The sequence below is a fragment of the Chaetodon trifascialis genome, chromosome 16 (genome assembly GCF_039877785.1).
Source record: "Chaetodon trifascialis isolate fChaTrf1 chromosome 16, fChaTrf1.hap1, whole genome shotgun sequence".
Lineage (NCBI taxonomy): Eukaryota > Metazoa > Chordata > Actinopteri > Chaetodontiformes > Chaetodontidae > Chaetodon > Chaetodon trifascialis.
In genome coordinates this window covers 1,399,408-1,426,565 of record NC_092071.1, presented here as the reverse complement: position 1 = coordinate 1,426,565, position 27,158 = coordinate 1,399,408, and the positions used below count along the sequence as shown (strand labels likewise).

The 27,158-nt window shown below is 47.2% G+C and overlaps 1 protein-coding gene across 6 annotated transcripts in view; it reads right to left on the bottom strand.

Moving 5' to 3' along the window:
- The window catches only part of ncam1a (neural cell adhesion molecule 1a), a 221,899-nt gene that overhangs the window by 63,350 nt on the left and 131,391 nt on the right, over positions 1–27,158 (bottom strand). For all 6 annotated transcript variants that reach the window (XM_070982431.1, XM_070982425.1, XM_070982427.1 and 3 more), the window contains exons 2-5: positions 6,049–6,123; positions 4,405–4,614; positions 3,611–3,754; positions 131–268 (exon numbers count right to left, since the gene is read on the bottom strand). In XM_070982431.1, the coding sequence (XP_070838532.1) occupies positions 131–268; positions 3,611–3,754; positions 4,405–4,614; positions 6,049–6,123 (567 nt within the window). The remainder of the gene's footprint in view (positions 1–130; positions 269–3,610; positions 3,755–4,404; positions 4,615–6,048; positions 6,124–27,158) is intronic.

Genomic DNA, 27,158 nt, shown 5'->3' with positions numbered 1-27,158 from the left:
AAAAAAGGCTAAATGAACCATATTTAATGCACAAAATCAAACACTTCCAGGTTTGCAGGGTCACCATGGCTGTACCATGCTGAGCAACGGGGGCGGCGGCGAGCAGAAGGTGAAGAGAGGCAGCGCTCACCGTTAACAACGACCTTGATCATCCTGAAGTCAATTTCTCCCCTGGCCATGACACGAGCCTCGCAGTTGTACATGCCCTCATCTGTCTTCTTGATGCCGCGGATCTGCAGGTGGCCGTTCTCAACGATCCTGAATCGCACTGAAACAGAAAAGGCAAGCAGAGAACAGGAAGTTCACACATGTGGGACTCAAGATTAGCAGTGAATTCTTGTCAGCGGATCACAGAACTTGAAATGGAGGGCGGCCATGTTTGTATGCAGGAATTTAAAGCTCACTGAGGAGTGACATTAAGTACGATTATTTCCCTGAAACTTGAAAATCTGACTGCGGACGTAAAATCACGTAAATGTTCAAGGGGAACATTTAAGAAGTAAAAAGCACCTCACTTACGCGGTCAGACAGGAAGTTTAGCCAGATTAAAAAGTCCCAATTACCCGTGGTAATCGTGCAAGTGGCCTGATAAACACAGAAGTGCAGGGCACCAGACGTATTCCTGCAGTGTTTTACAAGGACTGCAGAGCTGACAGACAGTCACACCTCTAATTAAAGCAGCCGTAAACACACAGTAACAGAGCGCGGCGCGTAAACTGAAACCAGGTGCTGTTTCTCACACGTCTGTGAGGAAAAAGCTTCCAGCATAGTCTGAAAATCCAGGGACCACATCTGATTTAGAGCCAGAGGACGAGGAGCTGAGTCATTGTTTGTCCTTTTTCAGTCCCCACTGAAAACTGCACTTATTCCAAGTGGACAGCGTGTGCTTTAAAACTCACTGGATTAAGATTTGTGGCTGTTTAGGGTGTGAAGTGTAACTTTCACAGGCCAGCAGATGCCTTCTTTGGGGATGAGAGCTCCTCTGCAGGAATCCAATGCCGCCAGTCCAATTTCCATGCTAATGAGCGCGCACGAGATTTCGATTTGTCCACCTACTTAATAGAGAAGTCCACTGTGTAAACTAAAGACAGCCTGTGTGCTATAAAACCACTTGATGCATATAATAATGTACTGAATGCTGGGGGGGGGGGACTTGGCTTGAGGCAGTGAACATTTCCTTTCCATCACTTTTCATATTTGTGCACTTTACTGCACAAACAATTCCACCTTCGCTGTTGTCACAGAGCTCCCTGCCAGTCATGGAAGGTAACTAAGAGCACTGGATTGGAAAATTTGCATTCTGGCTCCTCCGCGAAGCCATTTTTAATGTCATTTAATGACATTTTATCCTCTCCTAGCAGGATAAATAACAGCCTTAAGGCAGCTCAACACACTTACTAATGATACGAACAATACCCTGACACCTGTTGTGATAATGGCCTACACAGCTACCACTCCTGATATTTGTACCACTATCACTGCCACAAATACCATGACAGTACTGCTTCATGTACTCCTGGATACCTGCATCACGTCTCATCCAGCATCTGGCAGCCATGCAGTTCTCGAGACACACAAAGCAGCAGATACACTCAAACCGTCCCTGAAATGTTAAATTACTTTGAATTTTACACAAAAACAATCATGATCCTCTCACCTGTTACCAGTGAACCTGTTTACCTGTGGAATGTTCCACACAGGTGTTTCTGGAGTGTTGTTTTACACAGCACATCAACTGTCTTTGGATCAGGGTTGTAATGGAGGCACATCCTGTATTTTGACTACTTTTGGCCCTCATGCTGCTCCGTTTAGCTGCTAGCTTGCTTGTGGTGTATTTGAACATTATGGTGCTTCAGCTTTAACTTGCGCAGTGATTCCCACAGTGTTCTGTCTTCTGCTTCCTGTCTGCAAACGCACGTAAACAACCCCGAAACCCTCTGTGTACAGACCCGTGAAATATTCAGCAAATGTAAAAGTATTGTCAAAAAATAAAATGAAGTGTTTTGGATGGCTTCGTGTGGTGTTTGAGGAGAAAGAATAAGTTGACATCAAGCAGCTCTGAATTCATGTCACATTGACACATATTCCAGAGCTGTGATGGGAGGTTTCACAATGCAACATGCAGCGCTTGGTTGGGTCAACTGCAGCTCGGAGGAAAATTACATAAGCAGTTTTAAGTTTTCACTGTCGGTTACAATTAGTGGTTTTTCCAGTGAAAAACACATTCCTTGACCAGACTCCAAGAATAAAGGCAGCCTTAGCACAACACTGTGGTGACTCCAGGCTCTCCAGCGGTCACCAAAGGAGGGGTTACGGTAAGGTTAAAATAGGCCGAGTCCAAGTGTGAAACAAAACCTCCCGGCTCATCCCGCCTCAGTCCTCACAGCACATTTCAAGCTTCAGTTGAACTCTGGGAGGTCGAGCTGCTCTGGACTGAAGATGAACTCCTTCACAGCCTGTGCATGAGTGTATCTGCTGCACTGCAGCGTTCAGGCCTCTCCAGAGGACGGCAGCTGCAGGCCGAATGGTTCCCAGCGCGGACCTGGAGTCACCGCAGCATCCAGACGGTCACAGAAACTTCTTCCAAACTCTGAGACTTCAGCTCCGTCCTCTTCGATGCTTCTTATTTGTATATTTGTTGTGTTCAAAACCTTCACTTTCTCCCCAACAGAGCTAAATACCTTCGTTCTGAGTCACGCTTCGTAGCTCCAAAGTGTGCTTCTTGGCAAATCAGCGATTGTGGAGAACACAGGGGTAAACTGTGGAGGAAAGGACTATAATGCAGGAGTGGTTTGACAAGTTTCTGTGGACCTTTTGATGTTTTTGTTTTGTTCTGTTCTGTTGTTTCCTCCGCTGTGACTGTGACTCACCATCACAATCCACGGTAACGACGGCAAATTGAGGCTGAGTGCAGCTTCCGTCCTCTGTCAGGGAGCAAGCTACAAACTTTTCAAAACCCCCTTTCAAGCCTAAAGGCAGGGAGAATTTGGTTTGAGCGGAGCGCCGTACAGTGACAACAACGAGCAAACTTCCTACCCATCAATCCCTGCGAGACGGACAGAGCGACGTCCACCTCAACTGTAAAAACACTTTAGTCCTCATGTGCTCAACCCTCATTTCTGTTTCTACATGTGTGAGACGTGATGGCGTCAAGGAAAATCCTGTAAGAAAGTACAGAAAATGGCGATACGATGACCTCACTGGCTTATATAACGAGCTAAAACACTTTTCGCTCGTGACAGCAGACATAAATTCGACTGTTCGCCCTTCTGTAACCTTCCACTTTCCCTTTTTCTCTTCAGTGTTTTCAGATTACTTTAGCCTCCACAGTAGTTTTGAGGAATTTAAAGTCCAATCTGCCCTCAGACATCTTTTCTAGGGACAAAAACTCTTCTTGCTGAGCTGGAAAATACAATTTTCATGTCCGTGCATCGTCTATGAGCTCTAAAACTTCCCCGCTGAAAATGCATGGTTTTGTTGGTAGATGATGGGCAGGGGGAGACGGAGATGAGGAAGAGTGTGGCAAATTGATTGGAAAGCATGAATTGGCTGACAGCACTGGCGGGAAGGTGAGGCGACCGCTCGGGGAGTCGGAGGGGGGCTGGCTCACCGTCTTTCTCGATCTGGATCCTGGAGCCCTTGTGCTTCCAGATGATGGTGGGTGGAGGTGAGCTGGCCACGTCGCAGACTATGTCGGCGTCGTCGCCTTCGTTGAACTCCTGCGGGCTGGGGGCACTCTGGAAGGTGATCTTCTCTGTAGGGAGACATGAGATTTACAGCCGTTTATTAATATCTTAACTTGCACGCTGACACTCTACGAAATCTAACAGCTGATTAGCGGCGTGACGACGCACCATGTTTGAGCTTCTGCTTCTCTAACACACATTTTCTTTGTTTAGGTCTTATATAATTATATAATCACAGGTGGTAAAGACAGTCAGAGAGTCTCAGACAGCGGGGGGAAACACCCTCAGTCATTTCGGGGGGGGGGGGGGGGAGCTGCTTTGGCCGACCAGGCTCGTGCAAGCTCACATTCCTGGTAGATTTCTTTGTTTACCTCCAACCAGAGATGTGAAACTCTTCCTCAAACAGGACTTCCTGGATCAGATTTCAGTGTGCTGGATGAAAAATGCATCCCGGTAACACACGGCTGAGAGCTCAGGTCAAAAGTCTGAAGAAAGAGCTCCAGCTTCTAAAGACAGCGTTTAGAGATTTTACCGACTTTCATGTGTTATTTACATTTCCTGTCTCACCCGTCAGCCGTTTTCACAGAGACGCCAGCAGATCGGGGTCACGAAATGTTAAATTCAGAGTCTTTAAAGCCGAAGCACACTGTGTGCAGAGGTAATCCTGCATTTCTCTGGACTGAATGAACCGAACTCAGACAGATGAGACCAGACTTACGGAAGACCTTCACTTGGACCGTGGCCTGAGCCTCCTTGTCCCCGTTCTTCGCCACGCACTTGTAGATGCCGGCGCTGTCCACGTTGGCGTGGTAGATGGTGAGGGTGGACATGGACTCATCGCTGCGGCTCACGAAAATGTCTTGCCTGTTGGGGAGGATCTTCTCCCCGCTGGGGGCGTACCAGTCGATGTCTTTAGCATCTCCCAAAACTGAAAGACAGAAAATGAGGAGTGAGGACGGCCGCAGCTGAAGTTTGATTTCTTGGATATCTGGATTGTATTTGAAGCTTTCGCATCTGCTCAGCCTGAATTATCTGAATGAAGTGAGCGAACCCTGAGAGAAGAAAGCTGATATCTAAACTCCACAAATCAAGATTTCTTTGTTTGACGATGGCTCAAAAACATTATTGTAAAATCAAACCCCATTTCCCTACAGCGGGCGTCTTCTTAAGATCAAACCAAATATGCACACTAAAACATAAAAGAGTGGTATAAATAATTTCTGTTTGCTCTGCAGGACAGAGGATTATTCAGTAGGAGGCGACTTTCATTGAAGGAGAGAAAGAATCAAACAATCTTTTCCACATCGTTCATTTTTTATAAAGACCAGAGCAAGCTGACACCCTTTTTGTTTCCCTGAAACATATTCATGCCATCTCATCTCTTTAGGAACACAAAGGGCCCTAAATGCATTCTGACATCCTTTTCAAGAGTTCAGACCAAAGCCGCGCTGCCTCATGCAACAACAAAGAAAAAATAACTTGGTGAAAAGGAAGTCAAGGCTTCATATTTCACTCGAGCAAAGATACCGAGCTTTGCTTTTCACGGCTTCCTTCTCATCTAAATGTTCGTCAAGGAGCGCGGTAACAGCGGGTCAATGGAGGGACGCGACTGGAGGCTCCTCGTGGTGGATGCTTCTGTTTTTCGTGGCCTTGGCTGCGACATATCCGCCGCTGAGGTTTCTGCTTTGAATGGAACGTCTGATGCACAAAAGCTACCTTTAAACAGACAGTGGCCCCATCAGAGGCCACAGATGAGCCAGCCGTCAGCTGACGGTTCGTATGTTCAGATCAGTTAAAGTCAAAACATCTTGGAACTCCTCCGACTGGCTAGCTGTCATCAGGCTAACTGTGGCTCGACGTGCGCACACGGCTCTACCTCCTAAAAATACAAACACAAACCTCACAGAATATTCTGTGCAGTGACGATGAGGCTCACTGTGAGAAGACGTGCTGCTGTTTTCCAGCAACAAGAGCACAAAGACACAAAACCTGGACTGATGAGACTGCAGCTGCCTGCATGGCTAGATACCATTTAGTTTAGTAGTTTGAATGGAGGCGCTGTGTTAATGTGATGATTACTATCACCTCCTGACTGGTGTGATTTTATTCATGGACCATATGTTCAATGACATCAGGCAGCAAACGTAATGCAACATCACCTGGACCTCACACAAGCTGAACGCAGAGGAAGCCTGAGCGCTGCTCTCTCATTGGCTCTTCAGGCTGTCTCATCCTCACCTGACCTGACCTGATCCTCAGAGTAAACTGCTCCAATGAGAGGATTTTCACCAGTACTCCAGTCTCATCATCTGACCTTCTGCATCAAGCTGTGGTGAACGAGGCGTGCTGGAGATGCTCTTACCTTCGCACAGGAAGAATTTGGAGTCTCCAACACTGATCTCTCCTTGCGTTGGGGTGATCTGCACCTGGATGGCAGCTGGGAAAAGAAAAGAAAACATGCATCAGTCTGCGGCTCCAGCCGGAGGGACGGTGACGCGGGGCGAGGCGCGAACAGGCACGGCTGAAAATCTAAATGTTTTGCTTGTTCAAAGGAACAACCATCTCTGAGGCCTGTGTGAATGAAAGCCTGGGATGAAATTTCCCAGCTCACTAGAGTGCAACATCTCCATGAGCAGACGGATGATGAGCCGACATTTTCCACCAGGAGCTCGCTGAACTGCCAGGCTGTTAGCGGGCTGTTAGCGGGCTGTTAGCAGGCTGTTAGCAGGCTGTTAGCTGCTGCTGTCGCTAACTGCAAACGGTAAATTCTCTTTTAGTTTTGGTATTTTCAGCAACAGTTTTATGCACTCTGACACATTGTGCTCAGCAGCGGTGGACTGCCTGAATCACCACTGTTGGCTGTGCTGTCACGCTTTTCTTCTGGCTATTTCTTAATGGAGTTCTTAATGTGACACCTATCAGGTATCCAGAGCTGACGCCCGTCCCTGGCTGTTCCACTGGCCTCTGAAAGTCGATGCGATTGGATGTTTTCTCACATCTTTCCTTTCCTGGAAAGTTGAATGTCTTCCTGCAGGGTGAGCTTCTACTGCAGTTAATACTGGAAGATTTTAACTGAGCTTAACGTGATTAATTACAGGAACTACAACAGAGCAAATACAATATGTCTTGTTCGTCCCCTTTTCACAGCCTTCATCCACACTGTGTTCAGTCCGTCCTCATCGCTCTCTGTCTGACAAGCTGTTGACGTTTACTTCATGCAACTCAATGCAGCTAGAAACAGAAATAACATTAAACACACATCAGTAATAGACCTGCTTCTTTTTATTTCCCCTGTCCAGACAAATGGAGGGAGCTGCAAGCTTTACTGTTGAGCAACTTTTTGCACAGATTTTGAAATTATTTCTCTTTATCTTCCTGTTTGAGCACACATCTGATTGTGTCCTGAGAACGGCGCTCAATGGCCGTGTGATTCGTTTCTAAGGAGGAACCTTTTGAAGAAGAGGAGGGCAAAGTGCAGACGACTGCGGATAATAATTCGATTCTTGACGCTGGAAAGAAAAGAATGAGGATTTTCAGATGTTCTGCGTCTGTTTGATCGTCAGTCCTCGGCAGCAATCTAAAACATATTCAGTGAAACTATGAGAAGATTTTATTTCATTCCTCATTTCACTGCTCATAAAAGCCGCCCAATTGAGCCGTTCCAGGGTGCTCTCGCTCATCCCTGCTTCTGCTGGCAGATGATTTAGAAGGCACAATGCTGTAAATCAAAGAATATCCTTTTCCTGAGCCTCTAATGCACTTCATCTCTCAGCATCAGCTAAAGCCACGGTGACACAGACGAGAGCGCGGAAACACCTGGTGTTTGTTCCTCCCTGCGCCAACAAATTAAAATGAATATTCGATGAAAAGTGTTAAAATGTGCAATAATTTTCAAAGGCCTAATCAGGAAATTCATCACTTGCACGTGTCACCGGAACGTGACACGGTTTCATTTAAGGCTCTACATTCAGCGGCACGGGAGCGAAGCAGAAACTCCGCTGAATCGTGATCCGGAGCTCGACAGAGATCCCGCTGAGCCTCCAGCGTGTCGCCACTTCACACAAATGAGCGAGGCAGTCTCAGCCCAGTTCTCACCGGGAGATTCATGGGAATGGTTTACAAGGACTCGCCATTCAAAGACAGGTAGCCGGCAACGGCGGCGGCACAATGAGACGCTGATGTTTCATAATTCAACATCCTCCCGGCTATGGAAACACATCTGTGACTAAGGAGGGGAGTCACAGCGGTGGCCTTCGTTGTTCTTTCTTCCCCTGCTCGGTCGATGATGTGAAAAGCCATCATCGTTACGCCGTGAAGCCGAACCTCCTCCGCTGAGGGTGCGTACTGTACTCAGAAGTGCACGGATGTACACAATAGGCTTTTGTGGCGGGAAGCCTTTAGAGCGTCGCCATGTTTAGCTGTGTTTATGTTGGGCAAATTGGAAGCTCTCGAGGAAGATATTCCAGTGTCAGCAGGGATGATCTGGTCTTCCCCTCGAGGATATCGCTTTTAATTCTTTAAGTATACACAAATACAGGAATGTAAGCATCGCTTTGTTGAAAAGGAAGCGATCTAAGAGGGTTTGCGGTGGTTTAACAGCGTGAGAGAAAACACGACAACGACAGGCCGGGAAAGAGGAGCAGGACTTAAGCATTCACACAAACAACAAAGGCCTCCTCCTCCTCTTCGAGGACAACCTCAAACACTGATTCCATTAAAATGTTTGAGGTGAGAAGAATATCTCGCTCACGGCTTCATCAGGATGTCATATTGCAATGAAACTCCGCCTCTGCCACTGCAATGACCTGCCCTTTGTCCCGAGCCAGCAGGCGAACTCTTGAAGCATTAGAAACGGCGACGCTCGGCGTGTTTGCTTTCACAGGCTGGAGGTAGATCTAAAGAAAACAGCGTATCCGTTTCCTTCTCTCCTCTGTAAGATCACAAACAGCGCGCTGCAGAGCGTGGCCACGCCTCCGAAGAGGAAGACAACCGGCCAAAAATCAACTGATCATATCTGCAACGCTAAAGACAACACGGAGCAGTTCAGGCGGTGTGGGAAAGAGGGCTTTTCCCAGAGCCTCGTCCTCAGCACACGTCTCTGAAGGGCCGCGTACAGCGTCTCCGGGACAAAGCGTCTCCGGGACAAAGCATCTGTTGTAAAACTGTAAATTTGTGTCTCTGCTGAGGAGGAAGATGATGGCGGAAAACTCTTCATTCTTCATCTGAATCTTCTCCTGTTTCCTGCTAAAGCTGCTAAAGTTAACTCACTAAATAAACTCACGTTGGGTTGGATAGTTTGACTTTTACTGTTTAACATCTTGAAACTTTAGAAACACTCTTTATTGTCCTTTAACCACATATATTCTGAAATAAACGGCAAAAACAAGTTTCTCCTGAGACGTGATTTACAAACCTGACTTAAATCGACAGGAACAAAGGAAAAATATATTTACTTATTACATATTTGTTCAACAGGAAACACAGAGAGCTCCTTAAAGGTTGATTTAAGTGAATAAAGACGGCAGCTCAGAGACCAACAAAGAGGAATATTCAGAGAAAATAACATGAAACAAGTTACGTTCAGGATAAATCCCATCAAAATCACAACCATCACAACACCTAATTAGCTGAATACCAGATAGGAATGATTAACGCTCACTGGAATAAAACGACTAAACAAACGTCAGGCAACAGAGACAGTAATCAAAGTGTGATCTATGTGTCAGAGTCAGAACATCTGTGGGGACGACGCACACAGGAAGTGCTCATTTAGCTGAAATTCAGCGGTTTCAATCTGCCAAAATGTTGAAAAATACAGGAACTCGTAGGTCTGAACAATGACAGAGATCAGGATTATCATAAAGAGAAATCTGGATTCACTCTGGTTTGTAAAATAAGACAAAAGTGGTTCAACCTGATTGAATAAGAGACAGATTTAAGATTGATTTAACGCTGTTTGACTGTTTCATATCTGCTTCTCCTGTAATATGTTTTACACTTGGATGGAGCTGCTTTAGGAAACAGTAACTAAATGAAATCAAATCAGTTGTAAATAAGCTAAAACATTCAGGAAGAGCAGTTTGATGCTTTGACGTTTTCATCAGAGCTCTGAAGCGAAGACAGACCTGACCTCGATGACATGAACGAAACGGCAGAAGAGATTTGGGGGGTGGAGGTGTAGATTAACAGGAAGGACAGAAAGAAGTGCTTGACATGGTGAGGAGGAGCTCGGATAAAGGATGAAGCTGTCTGTGCCCCGACAGTCTCCTCACGACACCAATCTAATATCTACCCGCTGAGCCTGTCCCTCACTCTCAGTCCTCTCCAGAAACTCATAAACCTCCTTCTCCTCTCGAGAGTCCTTCGTTACCCTCCAGTCCTCTGCTTGGACGCCTGTCTTCACAGCCCTCTGCTCCTCCACGAACAGCACCGCGATGATGGTAATTTTTGGTATGTGAGGAAGAAGAATCTGCCAATGTGGAAAACAGGCCGTTCTGTTGATGCTATGACGTCAGGATGCTGCCGTGCATTCAGGTGGAAGCTTAGCAGTTAGCTATACAAGTACGGCCGGTCTGAGCACTGGACTGGGGTATTAGCCGTAAAGCGTTAGCATAAATATCTGCAGGAGAAGCCGTCTGTGGCTTTAACAAACTCACACTGACCTAAAAACATGTTCGCTCTGTGCAGCAGTGCTTTAAAAAGCATCATTTTAGCCCAAACTGTGGAAATCTTGTAGGGAGCTAGCTCCTGCTAATATGAGCAGCAGGCTTAAATCAGAGCTAATGTTAAGTAAGTAAGAAACTACACGATGCCAAAGCCAGTGGACTGAAGACAGTCCCTGAACGTGGACGTACATGTCCCTGAACGTGGACGTACATGTCCCTGAACGTGGACGTACATGTCCCTGAACGTGGACGTACATGTCCCTGAGAGGGTGCTGTTGACACATTAGCGCTGTCATGCTAACTGGAGAAAAGATGGTGGCTACCTGGCTCACCCACTGACAGTCCTTCTGTCTGCATGCCAGCGCTGCCTCACAAATGTTTGTACAAACCAAACTCCTCTCTGCCCTCCTCTCCCCATAGACTTCCAGCGCCATGTCCAGAGTGTTTGCAGGTTTGAGGGGAGCAGAACTGTACAACCAGAGATGACACCAGCAAACCTTTGTGCAACCTGTCTTTTTTTTCTGAGGAAGAAGAGCAGGTTGTCCCCTGAAACCATCCACACAGGCAATTAGAGGCCACAGCAACCCCATCCAGCCGAGGTATTTCACTGCATCCGCGTGGAGGACGGGTTCTCGCAGCGTTCGCCAGCGGGTCCTCCTCACAGGAACTACGTGCCCGCTAATATCTCCTTACAAACCCCGTCTTCTAAAAACTACACATGTAACTCATTTGCAGCACACAAATGATGTTTTCTATCAGTGCAGCACTGAGCAGGCCTGAGCCAGCCTTCAGAAACACAGAGGTCATGAGTCTGAATCCCTTCAGGCAGCAGTTACATTCCCTCCTAATGTAAAACAACACAACAACAGAACATTTGAACCTTACTGTAACAATAACAATAAAAGCTCCAAGCACATCATATGAGATCTAAACAAAAACACTGCAGACACTGTTTTTCTCCACTTTAACATTTTGCCTTTTAATAGTCTGAATAAGTATTAATGTCAATAGGATCATGACTAAATTACACTGCTATCATCCTTTAACAAACAAAGAGAGGCCTGGTCTTTGAAAGCACCACACACACACGCACACACACACACACACACACACACACACACAGACACACACACACACACACACATCGACGTACAGACACACAAACGCGCCGTGTTTGCTTAGTTAATAGCTTGCCGGCAGATTGATTATTCAAATTATTAATTTGACAAAGTTGGGAAAGAAGTTAGATGGAAGAGCACATTCAAAGCCACTCGCAGCGAGCTCAGCGGCGGTATTAGGAACGGTGTATTAATTTGCCGATAATCCCTCCACACTTTGAAGCAAATACGCCTGTGAGGTTTTAATAACAATGACCAAAACCTCCGAGTGAGGACGTGAGCGCTGGCCATTCTCCAGCGGGAGCATTACGGACTTCACAGGCTGCTGCTGTAAACAGGCTTTTAACATCTTAGCATTAACTCACACACAGTTTTTAATTCCAATTACACCACAGCACAAGTTCCTTCACGCCACATGGCCGTCGTCATTTTAAGGTGTGCGAGTTCGTGGAGTGAGCGAACGAGAGGCGCTGGTCTCTGCTGGGGGAAACCAGCTCCTTCCCCCTCTTGGATCAGGAGGTTTGCATGCCTAATTGGAGCCTGGCAGCCGGTGGTGACTGGCTCCATTACAAGGAGGCTACAACAGTCAGCTGTTGGTGCTTAAAATGCAAGTCGTGTCTGAGCGAGCACACACGACGCAGGGCCGACAGCGCAGGGATGGCAGGGCCACGCCGGGATGCACGCATCAACAGCAGACCCTGAGAGAGCGGCGGTCTGAGGACGCACACACACACTGCTCTGCTCACATACAGTGTGCGGATCTGATCACCTGTGGCCTGAAATAAGGTCGACACAAAGACCTGAATGAGATTCAGCCAATGCTGCCCCGTCAACGCTTCCCAACAGGAAACCCATTTTACCAAAACACTCTGATTTCCCATCTCTCTGCATCAGGCAGAGAGGTTCCTCCTTAATGACCCGCAGGCAGTCAGCACGAGCTGATGAAATATGAATTCTTCAGACATTATGAGACAATTTTGATCTTAAATTGAAGCTGCTCCATTTGAGATGAATATTATGGACCGTTTTTGCCATTATTTGATGAGTGAAAGGGAACACAGGCAGAGAGACGCAACGTGGCAGCAGACTCACAAACATGGTTATGTGCTATAGCTTATTAAACTGAGCCAGAGGATTTCTGCAGCTCGGAGCTGCTCTTCAAAATGTGATCCATGTCGTGCATTTCGCAGCACACGTCTCTTGACATACTGGAGGGAGATTATGTTTGCAACCCTTTATTAAACGACTGTGAGTGCTGCTCAAATACAGTCATGTTTGGTTGTCTTTATGATCTGTGAGCTCACAGTCTCAAGCAAACACGCTCGTGTTGATCAGGGAGGGTTTCACATGAGCTGGAGGAGGCGCGTGTCTCAACCCAGTGCTGAGACCAGGTGAAGGAAGCCGTGCGACATCTATTCTTGGATTCCAGTGGGATTTCAGTGGGGGGGGGGGGGGGGGGTGCACTGAAGCACAGCTTGGAGTTAAGGTGGGACACAGCTGAATCTCTCTCTACCATCTAATTTCTTCTCATGTTTGGGTCTGGGGTCTCTCTTGTAGCCGTGACCCTCTTCCATTTACAGTCAATGCTTTAAACACTCTTGCATCAAACTGTGTGTCATGTGTTGGTGAAGAAGACCCCGCCTGAACACACAGAGCCCCTCTGCAGAGCCCTCAAAGCTGTGTTAGTCCAGCCTTAGCGGACTTCACAGACCCCAGACTCTCCCTCTCACCCCCCTCTCGCCCCTGCAGATTTGAAGAAGCTTCTCCAAACTTCAAAACCTGCTGCACATCCTTTCAACTGGTCACTCCCATCATGCCTTCTTGGTACCGGCTCCATGTTCTCTGACCTGCCGGTCAGTCCAGAGAAACCCCTCACTCTGCCCCCAGCAGCCCATTACCCCCAGAGCCTCGAGGGTCTCTAGCTGTGCCTTCTATAAGTTTGTTTTTTGTCATTTTCTCGTTCAGGTGATAAATGTGTGATCTTTCCTGCAGCGATTTCACGTATGCAAATGAGTCATAAATCCTGCAGAACAGCTTCATCGTTAGGTGTCATCGATCCTCAAAGTCTGCGGGACTCTGGAGTTCTGAACGTCATTCATCCGGAGCATATTCCCCCGTTTGACATCTTTATGATGGAGGTGGAGCGTGCTGCCTAACGTGCCGCTCCAAAATCTCCCATCAGCCTTCAGCTGGGTTGGGATCCAGTGACTGTGAAGGCCACAGCTCGCCGTGTGATTGTACCGTTTTCACACTCTTCAAACCATTTGGGAGCCTCTGGATGAGGACATTACCATCCTGGAAGAGAGCCCCTCGCATCAGGACAGAACCTGTCCCAAACACGCAGAAGAGGAGGCTGAAGATGACCCGAATGCATCGATTACTGGAAGGAGGCAGCCTTCAAGCAGCCCCTCACAGCAGACCTGGACTGGGCCAAAGCTCTGACCGGTGCTGCCTCCTCAGTCTCTGAGCGCGTCCTGCATGAACGAGCGCAAACTATCAGCAGGTCAGCGTGTTTCAACAGACCATCAGTGACATTTGTGAGATTTATTTCAATGTATTTCTTCTTATTAACGTGACTTTCTGCGTTTCTCTCGTTTTCCCTGCTACCCTCAGCGTACTGAACCGTGAATCTAATAATCACAGCATGTTGCCTGCAGTATTTCTGCACTTTAAAGGGACGCGGATTTGCAGGTGAAGTCTGCATATAATGGCTGTTACGATGAGCCTCCGAACAGAACTAACTTTGAGCATTATGTTTCCAATTTGTGTTTCAGAGGCAGATAAATTAGCCTTTCAGAAGCGCATTGCAAACTGTCTTCACCACTTATCATTAACCTGCTGTACTTTGAGAGACGGCACAAAGCGCTAAGCAGCCGTTTCCATGTGCTGTGTGTGGGTGTCAGGCCTTAATCAAATTGACAGAGACGCATCAGCCCCTAAGCTCTTTCTCCTCACATCTCTCAGTCATTCACCAACACAGCTTTGTCAGGATTACGGTTGTTGCCATCATTCCTCCAACCCACCACCACTTCAGTTGTCATCCCAGAGTATTACAAGAGGAGAGGAGTGACGCAGGCAGGAGGAACGTGTGCTGCAGGAATCAACAGTGTTAAGTGCTTTTTCCACTGACTACAGCGTGAAAGTTTGAGGCTGGCGACGGTGCGAATGGGCTTCTTCATCGAGCCTCCCATTCATCCCCCGCTATTGATCCAAAATGTGCAGCCTCACCTCATCATCTCCAAATAAACAACTCCCTGATACATTTCCAATAGCTGCGTCTCTTCTGTCATGACTAATGTTTGGATATTAAACAGAAGCCAAACAGTGAAAAGTCCATTTCTGCTCTGACTAATTTCCAGCCTCCTCGGCGTGACAGCACCTAATTATCAAACCTGGAGAGAATGCAACACAAAAGGCTGAGCGGCAGAGGAGAAAGAAGCAGCTACAGCATGAAATCTGGCTGTGAGCAGACGACGTGCTCGTCAGGGTAAAGGGGCGTAATGACGGAGATTAGAAAACACGAGCGAAGATCTAAAGCTCTGCTCGCTGCCCACAGACGCTGCAGCTCAGGAGGCTGAAAGCTTGGCTTGATGATGGTGCAAGAGGAAGGCTTTTAAAGGACCCAGAATGGACATGGTCTGACGAGCATACATGGTCATGGAGTAAAACACTAAATCTTTCATGTACATGCTGCGTTTATTGTTCCTGAAGGTGAATTTTGTTGTGGTGTAATGGGGGGGTCACTAAGTTCTGGGGGCCTCCTCTGTGAACCATCAATATCCATATTTATCCATGATCCCAGTCTGTTGTTGAGTTTTCGCTCTGTGCATCATGAAACTCCAGAGCTAAAAACTGTTCCGGCACTTTATTTTTATCTTTCAGACCCCGTGTGACACTCGACTTCAAACAGCGACATGCTGCTCTGCGAGGCTTTAATTTACTGCCCTCTGTTCACGAATGCAACCCAACGCTCTCCTCAGCCAAAGCAGATCATGAAAAGTATTTCCAAGTAATTTGAACCAGGTCTGACCTGAATATGCTTCGGCTCCTACCAATTAACTTCCTGCAGGGTCTTTCAGTCACAAGGTCAAATCCCCTGGTACATTATAATTAATGGCAATACAACTGAGGCCAAGCTATAATTTGCAGACGTGCAAACTGTAATGAAAAGGTGACAGGACACAAAACAAAAATCAGGTAGGGGGGGCACTCTCCCCTGGAAGAAGATTTTTATAATGCATTAAAAATAATACGCAAATGGAGCCTTTTGCCTTTTAATTACAATGTCTGACAATAGGCGAGATGGGCTCTCGCACACACACACGCACACACACACTCGCACACACTCAGAGGAGAGCATGTGTTCACATTTCAGTTTCGTGTTGTGACAGCACCGTGGCTCGGCTCGGCTCGGCTCGGCTCGGCTCAGGTCTGGTCTGGTCTGGTCTGGTCTGGTCTAAAACCATTTGGTTCGGGTCAGGAAGAGATCATGTTTTGGCCTAAAATACCCGGATTTGTCACCACAGACGCAGCTGGAAAACGTCCTGACGTCTGGTTAAAAATAGCTGGTTTTGTTGCCACAAACTCGAGCGGGAGTCGGCTGCTTGGCAGGCGTCTCGCCTCGCTGTCACCCCTCCATCATCCCCTCCACCTCCTGATGAGAAAAGCTCACATGCATGAGGCGGAAATCTGAATTATGTCACTTTGATCATTACTGTGGAAACACTGGTATGATACATATGAAAAGTACAAATTTAATGAATTTGTGGTTTGCAGATTATTTTGGTGACCGGCAGAAGACGACGAGACGAGGAGAGCGAGAGAGAAGTGGAAGAAGAATAAATAAAGCCTTATTGAGGATAATATCATAATTTATTTTGATTCATTTCTTACTGCAGTAAAGAGTACAATATTTGAGATGTAGTGGAGGAGAAGTACTGTAAACAGAACATAGAAATACTCAAAGTACAAGCACCTCAGATTAGCAGTTACACTTTGCACCACTGGTGACTGAGCCATGACGTTAGCTAATGCTAGCTGGGTTAGCTCACAGCACACAGAAGGAGGGCGGCTTCAAACAGTCATTCATCGTGCTGCTGTGGACGCTGGAGCTCCTCTTACCAGCACTTTGTTTGCTCATGATAAACTCTCGGATGGAGGCCATCGACCAGCTTCCAGGCGCTATTTTTAAAAACTCTTTGTGAATAATTCTGAACGTATAAATCTTGTATTCCACGTTCTTTAGCTCAGTCAGTCCGCATGAGTGCGACCCAGCCGCCTATTCTGGTCCATGCTGACTCTACCGTTTGCTGAAATAACTCACAGGGTCAGCTGTGGCAGGGATAAAACCCATCTCTGCGGTGGTGACGGCCGGCAACAGAAAAAATCCTCCTTCCATGAAGCAGAGAGCCTTTGTGTCGCTTCCACTCTCTGCACTCATGTCTCTGCATCGGGTACAGTACAGCTAATGGCCTTTCAGACGTGGCTGTAAGCTTAATGCGTTTGTCCCGAGTTAAAAACAGGCATTGGCTCTCAATTCAACAAAAAAACAAAACAAAACAAACGTTTGCAGCGAGACACCAGTTTCTGAAGAACAAATGAAAATGTCACCCATCGAAGCAAAAGTGCGATTAAATTGGTGAAACTTCAGCTTCAGGGTCAGCAAAGTGCTGTGATGTGAGAAACAGGTCCTTGAAAACTGTAAATGATTAAAGCAACAGCGATAAAAAGGAGCAGCAGCGTCGCTTTAGAGCTTCTCTGCAACAGACAGACGAGTCGCCTGGCTGTCCGGCTGGAGTCCTGTTTATATTCTTCGTTACTTTTTCTAAATAATTGTGTTCACATTCTGTGTTTGTCTGTATGTTTAATTGCTACTGCAACAAAATAATTTCATAAATTGGGATCAATAAAGAAGCAGTCTAAATGGAAGCAGCTGCTGAATTCAGGTGTGAGCCGGCTTTTTCCCCCTGGACCACGTCAGGTAGGTGCAACAGGACCACTGATAACGGACACTTACAGCCTTAAACATGGCCGCCGTGAGCCCGCTGCAGGTTCTGTTCTGATGGACCAAACTCAGACGTCCATGCTCTGTTGGAACAGGTGAGTCTGAGCCTGAGCTGCAGGAAGCTCGTCTGTTACTTCACACACAGGGAGGTGGAGGCTGACTCCATATTTCCATCCCAGTTTTGTTTGCTTCCAGCGTCTCTCATGTATTCTGCGTGCATGCTCAGAGGCCATTGTGAGTGAAATTACCAGCCTGCACCCTAATTAACTAATGAGGCCAAAAGGGCTAAACCGCTGCCCCCGTCCTCTTTCTTTGTTTGACCCTGAGGTGGCCCTGCATCTCAGCGAGCTGATAATCAGTGCAGAGCGACGGGACCCTCCCCGGCATACTGATAGCAGAGGAAGGAATACAGCCAGCACAGCAGCAGTCGGCTTCGATCATCTCAGCCACGTTAAGGTCTTGTTCCTTTTACAGAAATATTTTCACAAGAGTGTTTCTCCTCTTCAGGAGAACCAACTGATTTCATCCTTCCTGATCACATCCCATTTAGCTTCTCATGAATCACGAGCTCACTTCCTTTACAGTACAGCGGCTGTTTGCACCAACGGCAGAACATTGAATAAAACCCAAATCAAAGCAGTGCATAGAAAGATGATTAGGAAAGAGGAGCCTGAGCTGCGTCTGCTGTCCTGTGAGCTGCTTCCTCTGCTCAGAGGAGTAACCAGGCCGGCGTGATGCAGGTCATGCATTTTATTTTCCACTGAAGCCTGTGGAAAAGTTCTGATGCAGTAATGTTGTAATTCACACAGTCATCTTGCATTTACTTATGCTGGTCATATTCATAATCAGGGCCAGATTAACACTCAAATGAGCTGCAAGCTGTGGCCTGTAAGGCCCTTTTCAAAGATTTTGCAATAACGCAGGTGTCGCCACAGGTAACACGTGCAACTCATCAGGCCTCTGAGGGTCAGGGGCTGCAGGACAGGTGGTCGCTTTGCTCAGGTGATAATCCAGGTTTAGCCTCATAAGCTCAACACTGTACTCTGGATCTACAGATCTAGTGCTTGCTCATGGGGGAGCTGCTGGGTCTGCATGCTCTGGACCTGCTCTTATGGAAAGGACCATGAGATCTGGAACTGAATGAATCCATATGAATAAAGCTGGACTGAATCTAACATCTGTTTTCATTCCACGTTGAGGTGAATTCCTCAAAGCCCACAGAACAGCCCCGACACACACTAAAGTTTCTGTCCATCTGACAAATGAAGGTCTGATCCTGACGCTGCTGTGAGCTCTGCAGCAGCCAAACGGGGACGTTAAAGAGGCAAAAGGCTCCTTAAAGCTGAGGGAAAGTGCACGTTTGGGTGTCTCCGTGGGCTTACAATGAGGAACATTTTTCACACCGCACACAGTCATCTAATCCTTTGTTAATATAAAACTATTGATTTGTGGAGCTGTAATAGCTTAACGTTGCATAGGTTCACCTCGGCGGCGTCCGTATGAGCGCGGGAGATAAATGGAGCTCCAGAGCAGATTTAGTTTAAAACTCAGGCCTTACTGGCTTGCACAAAGCTTTGACTAAAAGCTTTCCTCGCACGCCGAGTGTCTGAGGAGCTGCCATTCTGTTATCCTTCATGGGCCAGCAGCCTCATCTGAATTGTTGACAGTGGCTAAATGACCCGAGAGGCATTTTTGGCAGCGAGCGGTTTAGATAAACTTGCTGAAATGGAGTCAGTTAGAGCTTCCCCTGCAGGCACCTCAGAGAGCCCCTCGGCTCCAGGGTCGAGTGCTTATCACGTCGACTCTTCCAAAATACCATTCTGCAGATACGTGTCGCGCTGTGCGTGTGCACGGGAAGCGGAGAGATAATGTACAAACGCGGCTTCAATTTCTAAAAGCAATCTTCCAGAAACACGTCACGAACGGCGTCCACGCGGATCAATTTGGAGAATCCAACACTTCAAATCAAGAGAAACGTTGATCCAGGAAAATCTTCCAGAGGCTGATCCAGTCAGACAGCTGGTGAAATGAAGCCCAGCAAACACAAAAGCACAACCACTTCAATGAATTCTGTCACGCCGCCACGGGAGGACGGCGTTGATCGGACCCGGCCTCTGTTAAAGATTTTATCGTCATCGTCTGACACGTTCAGGAAGTGGACGGCCTTCTGCTATTAGAGTCTGCCCTTTGGGTCGATGGCTTCCATTTAATTTTGTGTCTCTGCTGCCCGATAATGGGACATGAGGCGGCTGATCATCGGCTGTATTAATGGCGGTGTGTGTCGTAATGGGCAGAAAAGAGGATCTCAGAAAACAAGAAGAAAACAAAACACGTCGTTCTTGTTCTCCATCACTTAAAACTCAGATTTGGACTCGTCCTGCTGCACAGACTTTTCCTAACAGCATCCAATTAAAGACATTTGAGCGTCTTCAGTCACTGAACAGACCAATCAGAGCTCTGCAGGCAGCGGCTGGTGGAAATGACATCAGACAAACGCAGAGGACCAATCAGAAGACCTGAACGCTTCCAGGAGAGGTGCTGTCGTTCCGTGAAAAGCGTTTCATACTTCCTGTTTCCTAATTAGGATTCAGATTAGGCTGTTTCAGCTCTTCTTAATCTTTAAAACAAACACGCCCAGAGCAAACCTCGACAGGAGGACCAGAACAAGTGTGTTTTCTCTGCCGCGGTTTGTAGGAAGAGATCTTAATTTGGAGGAACACTAGCAATAACAACACCCCCGTTGTGAGAAATAGTCTCCGCCATGTTCTCATTTGTTACGGGCAATTATACAGAGGTAGTGCAATTAATTTGACAGTGATATATGGCTGCTTCAATATGCTAAACATGGCATTTTAAAGCAAACTGGGGCTCACTTTCACCTGATGGAGCAGGAAGGAGATGTGGCACAGGAGCGTCCACCTCGAGGCCGCTGAACCAGCGCGAGCCCGCAGTGAGGATCGGACACGGCACAATCCACGAACACAGGCTAACCTTAAATCCATTGAATCTTCTGCAATCGCTTTACAGCTTCTGGCCAGTGCTGTGCTTATTCCTCACAGCATCCCTCATCGAGCAGAGGCTTCTCTCTGTAAGCGCCCTCAGTATCACCCCCTCACAGATGGACAGGCACACCAAAGGCACTCCCATTCACATACCGGCGGATGATAGAATGAGGAGCCCGGCCAGATATTAGGAAACAGAAACCGTAACCGCTGGGATGCGGTTCTGGGTTTATAATTGATGGGGATTCCATACTGGCTGCTTGAGACGGAATAAAACTCTTTTACATAATTGAGAAAGGCTTGTTACTTCATTCCTCCTGAGCCTCTCCATTTGACCGTGCACCGCTCGCTGCGATGGAGGCTTCAGCTGACAGCTTCTCCACAAACAAAAGGAAAGTCATCGGCGAGCGTCTCCAGAGTGAATCAGAGAGCGGCTGCAGGACTCGGCCGACCTCACTGAACCCTGTCTATCGCCCGGCTGAGCCACCGTGCCGATCCCCTGAAAGTTGACTAGTTCTCACAACCGAGACACCGTCTATCACTTACACACAGCTGCAACTTGGATATCCTTTGGCTGTAATAGGGGACCTTAATCCAGCTCTCAACTCCGGCTGAGCTCCCACAGCGCATTTGTAATCTCAATCAAAGACAACAGCAGACCACCGTGTGAGACAGTCGAGTCTGCTCCTGCATACAGATCCAGAAACAAGCTAGAAATTAGCTATTAGGAGCTGAAGTGGGGAAAGAAAAGCGACGGCTGCACAGAAGAGCGTCAGCTTCATTCACAACGCCGATATTTGAGCTCTCAGTTAACATCTGATGGCGTTTAAAGCAGGTGTTTCTGCACAGCTCCAGGTGAAGGCGAGGCCACGCTCATATCATTACAATTAGCAGGATGAGACTCCGGTGGTGGATGCGGAGGATTGATTTGTTCTTAAAAAGCTGATGAATCACTTTATACAAGCTGACTGACTGCATCAATTTTACACTTTTCAGGTCTCTGAGAAAATGATGATATTGAAGCAACAATCAGTTTTATTTCATAAAATGACTGTAGGGACGTTTGAATGCCAGCGATGCACCGAAAATCACACCAGCATGAGTCAAAGCTGAACGCAGACGTCAGAAGCACGCAGTCTTATTGTGGCCGCTCGAATTTCTCTAAATATCCACGAATCTGCTTAGAAATCATCACAAATTCTGAATTCTGAGTAATTCCGGCTGATTGTTGTCTCAAACGAACATCTGCTGCAGTCATGGGGAATCGATGCATTTTCTGACATCACTGAGACATAAAAACATGGCTCTGATGATGCTGCTCCGCTGACCTTCTCCTCCATCCCTCATTTATTCAGACATTATGGATCTGTGTGTTCCACCTGAACATTAGACGAGATGCTCTTTGCTGGTTTTTATTGTTGCTTTAATTAAAGCCATCCTTCACTGACTGGCTGCAGTCACCTCATCATGAAGTCACACTTTCCCGCCACGCTGTATAATCTGTCACTGCTTCTGCAAACGTGTAAACGGCCTCCATCGTATTTACATTCATTTATGCACAAACTCGATGTGTAAATCCTCACAAGTGAAACGCTGAATCCAACAACAATGTGTAAGAAAATGCAAATGTGATTTATGAGATTGGATCATTTCCTGGCTGTGAGCACAAGCATGAATCTCGGCCTGCAGACGCACCGTCGGCTCTGGAAGCACGTCTGTAACGCGCTGAACACGTGAGTGTGCTGAGAGGATGTCAGGCAGAAGTTATGAAGCACCCTTTGAAATGTTTTAAACCAAAGTAGCTCACAGCAGCGAGCGCTGACCTCAGTGCTGCTCTACAGCATCAAGTGGCACTTTGCACAGGGCGCCATTAAACATCACATGACCACAACGCTGCAGCGCTGCGTCCGTGTGGACCAGGCACACGAACGCCTCCCTCACTGAAGCCGTTTCCAGGGTCTGAATGAGCCTGCAGCTCAGAGCTATGATGAACTTAAGCTTGTTACGCCTTTGACAACTGAACTGAATGGAACTGTATCAAGAGCATTAGCGCCATGTCAACTTCATTAGCCATGCAGCCGTACTTAACTTTTGTGTAATCAGTGTGGCTGCAGCACTTTATTCCCATCACTGCTATCTGAAGAGATTCTCCCAGAATGCCTCAGCCTTAAAATAAATTCTGCTCGCACTGACGACAGGGGAGCAGAAGTGGAACATGTACTCACCATGAAATATATGCTAACTAATTTATGACAGTGCTTAAAAGGCATTAGGAGAATATTTCTAGTTCTGAACCCCCCCGAATCGCTCCACCCACACTGTCACCCAATAAATTTGTCTGGTTTAAACATGATTATGAACATTGCTTTGGAAATGCATCACTCTATAGTCGGCTGCAGACTCTGGTGTTTGAACTTCAGCAGAGGACCGCCGGCCATTGGGAGGACACACAGAAGAGATGGTTTGTCTGGTCTGCTGAGGAAACATGTGATCTGCAGGTTATCTGACACACGGAGGGAGAAGGAGGCTGAATCCCCGCATTCAATCTAAGCAGATTTTGTTCCTGACAGATTCTATTTTAATTGGATTTCTCTGTCCAATTCTTTCTGGAATAAATCTTCCTCAAAAGGACACCTGATCTGACACTCGTCATCGTCAACAAAGGCCAGAGGACCATCGATTAAAGAGCTGATAGCTCTCGTCTGTGCTCGAAATGCAATTTCCTGAGGCTGTGCCGTAACGCAGAGGGGAATGTGAGGCTTTTCCTTCTGCCCTTTTCATTCTGATGACGGCAGCACTTTCCAGTATGTTCTTAACTATAATTAGAGAAGTGTGGCGTCATGCAACCCAGATTCCAGAGAAGTTGGGAAGTTGTTAAAATAAGGACAATCAAGAGTGCAATCACTTCCAATCACACTGACAACAGTTGTACAAGGTGTCCCTGAGTCCATGTGTTCATCTCCTTCATCCATCACGTGTTCACAAAGAGGTGAACTCGCTCCATCCTCCATGGACATCGACTCAAACCACACGTGAAGGAGGTCATGGCTCTGAGACGAAGGGTGCAAATGTTGACACAATCAGCAGTAATTATTTTTAAAGTGGCTCTCTAAACATTTTACAGCGCTGCTTTAAAATCTTGATGTTTTGTGATGAACTTGATGTGGCGGAACGTTTTAATATCATCATTGGTTATATGATTTAAAATAAAACAGTCTCAAATTTGTGGCTCCACTAAAGCAGAGAGTGAAAGCACGAACGCATGTTTGTCATTTTAAACGTACAAACGAGCTTATCGGAGCCCAAAAGCACGTCAGCTTTCGAGATGCGAACGTGGTGAGTTAGAGATAAGCACACGCTTTCTCTGGGGCGAGATGCATCACATCGGCGCGGTGATTGATGTGACGAGTTCCTCCCTCACCTGAGCTAATTACTGTGTTTCCTGTTAATGGCTCCATTCTGCAGTCAAAGGCCGCAGCAGTGCTCTGCACCTGTTGCTGAAGGCAATAATTAGAGACAATGGACGAATAATAACAGCAAAATGTGAAAACCTGCTTGGTATGCTCGCTGCACGCCGAGCAGATGGACTGATGTCAGCTCCAAACGAACAACGTTGGAGGAAGACATGTTTAATTTAAAGTAGTGCAACTGTTGTGACGACTGCAGCAAACGTTTGGAAGGCAGGATGAGCCGCATGGACGACGCCACGCGGGGACGCCAACACGAGGTGGCGAAGGCGACCCCCGCCAATGTCTGACATGCTCCACCGTCATGTCACATAGGAGACCCCTCCACCTGCCCTTTGGACTGCATGTGAACACAGTGACTGAATGAAATCATGAATATCAACGAGGAGGCTCCACTTCAGCGCTACCTTGTGAACACCCCCCCCCCCCCAGCAGAAGACTTGGCCTTAATTCGCTCTCCGCTGGCAGTACAAGTGTGTTTTCTATTGAATCCATTTCCATATGAATGCAGCACAATGCAGCTGTTTTGGAGCAGGGGATCAAGGGAAATTTTTCTAATTTGCTGAAAGGAGGAAAGATAAAGTCATTGTGAGTGTGGATAAGAGCGAGCGCTGATCGGCATATCAAAGATCACCGCTGTAAAGTGAGGTGAAGCAGAGAGGCTCAGCATCCTCCACGTCGATGGCAAAGATCAAATCTGATGGTTTGAAAGGGGAAAAAGTCAGACACGACCCCTGCACCATCTCATTTTCACTGCATGCATCCTATGGTGAAATTCATCCAAAATCCACAATCTGTCAGTGATGGTGTCATCCTAACGACACACTCGGCATACTGATGCCTCCCATCTGCCCCCCCCCGCCCCCCCCTTCGCATCCAAAGGAGCGGATGTGCCGCTAACACATACATTATTTAACCTTGTGAATGGGGCGAAGGAGATTGGTAAAAATAACATGGCTCTGTGGTCCAGCTGGATGCTCACACACTCTATTATAGCGTTTTCACTCCTCGGATTGTTAAATAATGTATGTACATAAGGCAGGCTGTGGGGGGGGGGGGGGGGGGGGAGCAGAGCCGGCGCCAAAAGCAGAACAGATAAAGACTTAGATTGGAATAGACAGAGAGAGGAGGAAGAGGACTGGTGAGTGGTGCTGGTGTGGAGGAGAAACTCGCCCTTGAAAAATGAGGACGAGCAGCCAGAAGTAGGCCGGCTGGTCCCCCGGTGAGCGGGTGCATATGCCGGGTCTGACATACGCAGGGACGGCCTGTCGTTGGATTTCTTGCTGCTGGGTGTCGTTATCATCTGCTTTTGTCACAGTGAGAAGACAGTCAGAGTCATCAGTGAGGACTGTTTTAGAGGGAATGTTTAACTCCTAACTGTCCTCAGCGTCTCCGGAGATTCTCAGTCATCTGGACGAGAGCTGGAAAGTCTTAAAAGTAGAACTGGAAGTCCAGCTGCCCGCCATCAAACTTCCTCTAAAACATTTAAGAGCGGACCGGCAGCCGACAGTCTTCCTCTCCTGTGGCACTGCAGTCTGAGGAGTCTGAAAACTCAAATTTCCTGCAGTGGACAGATTTTTGTCGGGAACCGGCGGCGCTATCGGACGACATCCTTTGTTTGTTACGCTTCGCCAAAATAAACCAGCTTTAGGATGTGGAAATCGTCAGCTCAGGCACAAAAATGATTAAATTAGGTCTCTGGAAACATCGTGGTTGGATTAAATCTACACTAACATCACCTGACTTCCTCCTTCGCTCCAGTCGTGGCGCTCTGTCACTGAAGCTGTTCATCTCTGGAGGAAAGTCTCTCATCAGGAAATACCAGCACGTCATGTATTATTAAAGAGGATAACATTACAGAGGAGGCACACCGGAGAGCCTGGGACACCAGGTTTACTGTATCTGTACCAAATAATACAGAGTATGCATACACACCGACTGGCACAGACACAAACAGCATCTTAGAATGCAGCAAGCGAAGCCCTGAAGCAGCATTTAAAACAGGAGTGCCGTCCTTTGGCCCCGAAGCCAACAGCGCTGCTGCTGCTGCCTCATCTCCTCAATCTGCTGTTTGCAGCCTGCAGCGCCGACCCCGGCCGTCTCCCCTGACCAGTGTTATCAACAAAGCAGCAAGCAACACGTTATCTGGCTGCTCATCCTCGCGGGGTGACTCCGATAACAGTAACAGTTAGTCTGCAGCGCCCTCGAGGGACAGCGAGGCTTTCATTTGAATATTTTTAATTATCATGTTCTCCAGGATTCTCAGCAACACCGACCAGGCGACTCTTAAATGTAGCACCGACGTAGCAGCGAAGAGAAAATATATAAATTCCAATAATAAACCGTGTTAGACAGTATCTTTCAGGCAGGAAACATGAACAACGCCAGCTCCAAACAAGCTAAACAGGCTGATTGGTAACAGGTGAGAGGATTGTGATTGGGTATGAAAGGGCGTCCTGGAAAGGCTCAGTGGCTAATAGAGGATGGAGCGAGTTCACCTCTTTGTGAACACATGAGTGGATGAAGGAGACGCTCTTGGTGAACAGGATGGTTACACACTGTTCGTATTTCCATTCACAGCGACGGCTCTTTAACACCACTTCATCCATCAGCCAGAGCGCCGCCATGGCCTCAACCTATTCCTGCTTCCTGCTTTGTTAATCTTGTTTTTCAGCTCAGATTATTTCGAAAGGGGTAAACAGTTTGGCTCCCACTGCAGCTGCCCTGAAAATCCACATGCACCGCCGCCATCCTGCCCTGTGACGCCGTGGTGAAAACCCACTGCATGCACGTTCAGCCACGTTTCACAGCCCGTCAGAAAACAAAGAGGGTAAAAGAAGCGAGCGTGTCTGTAATTTCACGATAGGAGAAGATCTGCTGACCGTGAGGAGCAACACGAGCGATTCAGACTTCAGGCTTCAAAATGAAGACGTGTGAAAAACATCTAATTTGTGCTCGACAATCACCGATCACAGAAACAAAAGCGTGATGCAACTTTCTGACTGACGAAAGGTCTCAGTCAATACTCAGGCAGCTGACCTCTGACACCTGATCTCTGCTTCTGTTGGCTCGAGGAGTGAACCTGAGTCTCAGGTGAGTTTAAGAAAACAAATTCCTATTCCATGAAATAAATGGTTCCATTGTGAAGTTCACTGGTGTGAGAGGCAATCACAGAAAGACCTGTAAAAGCCACTGGGTTTTATTTTCTCATTAATA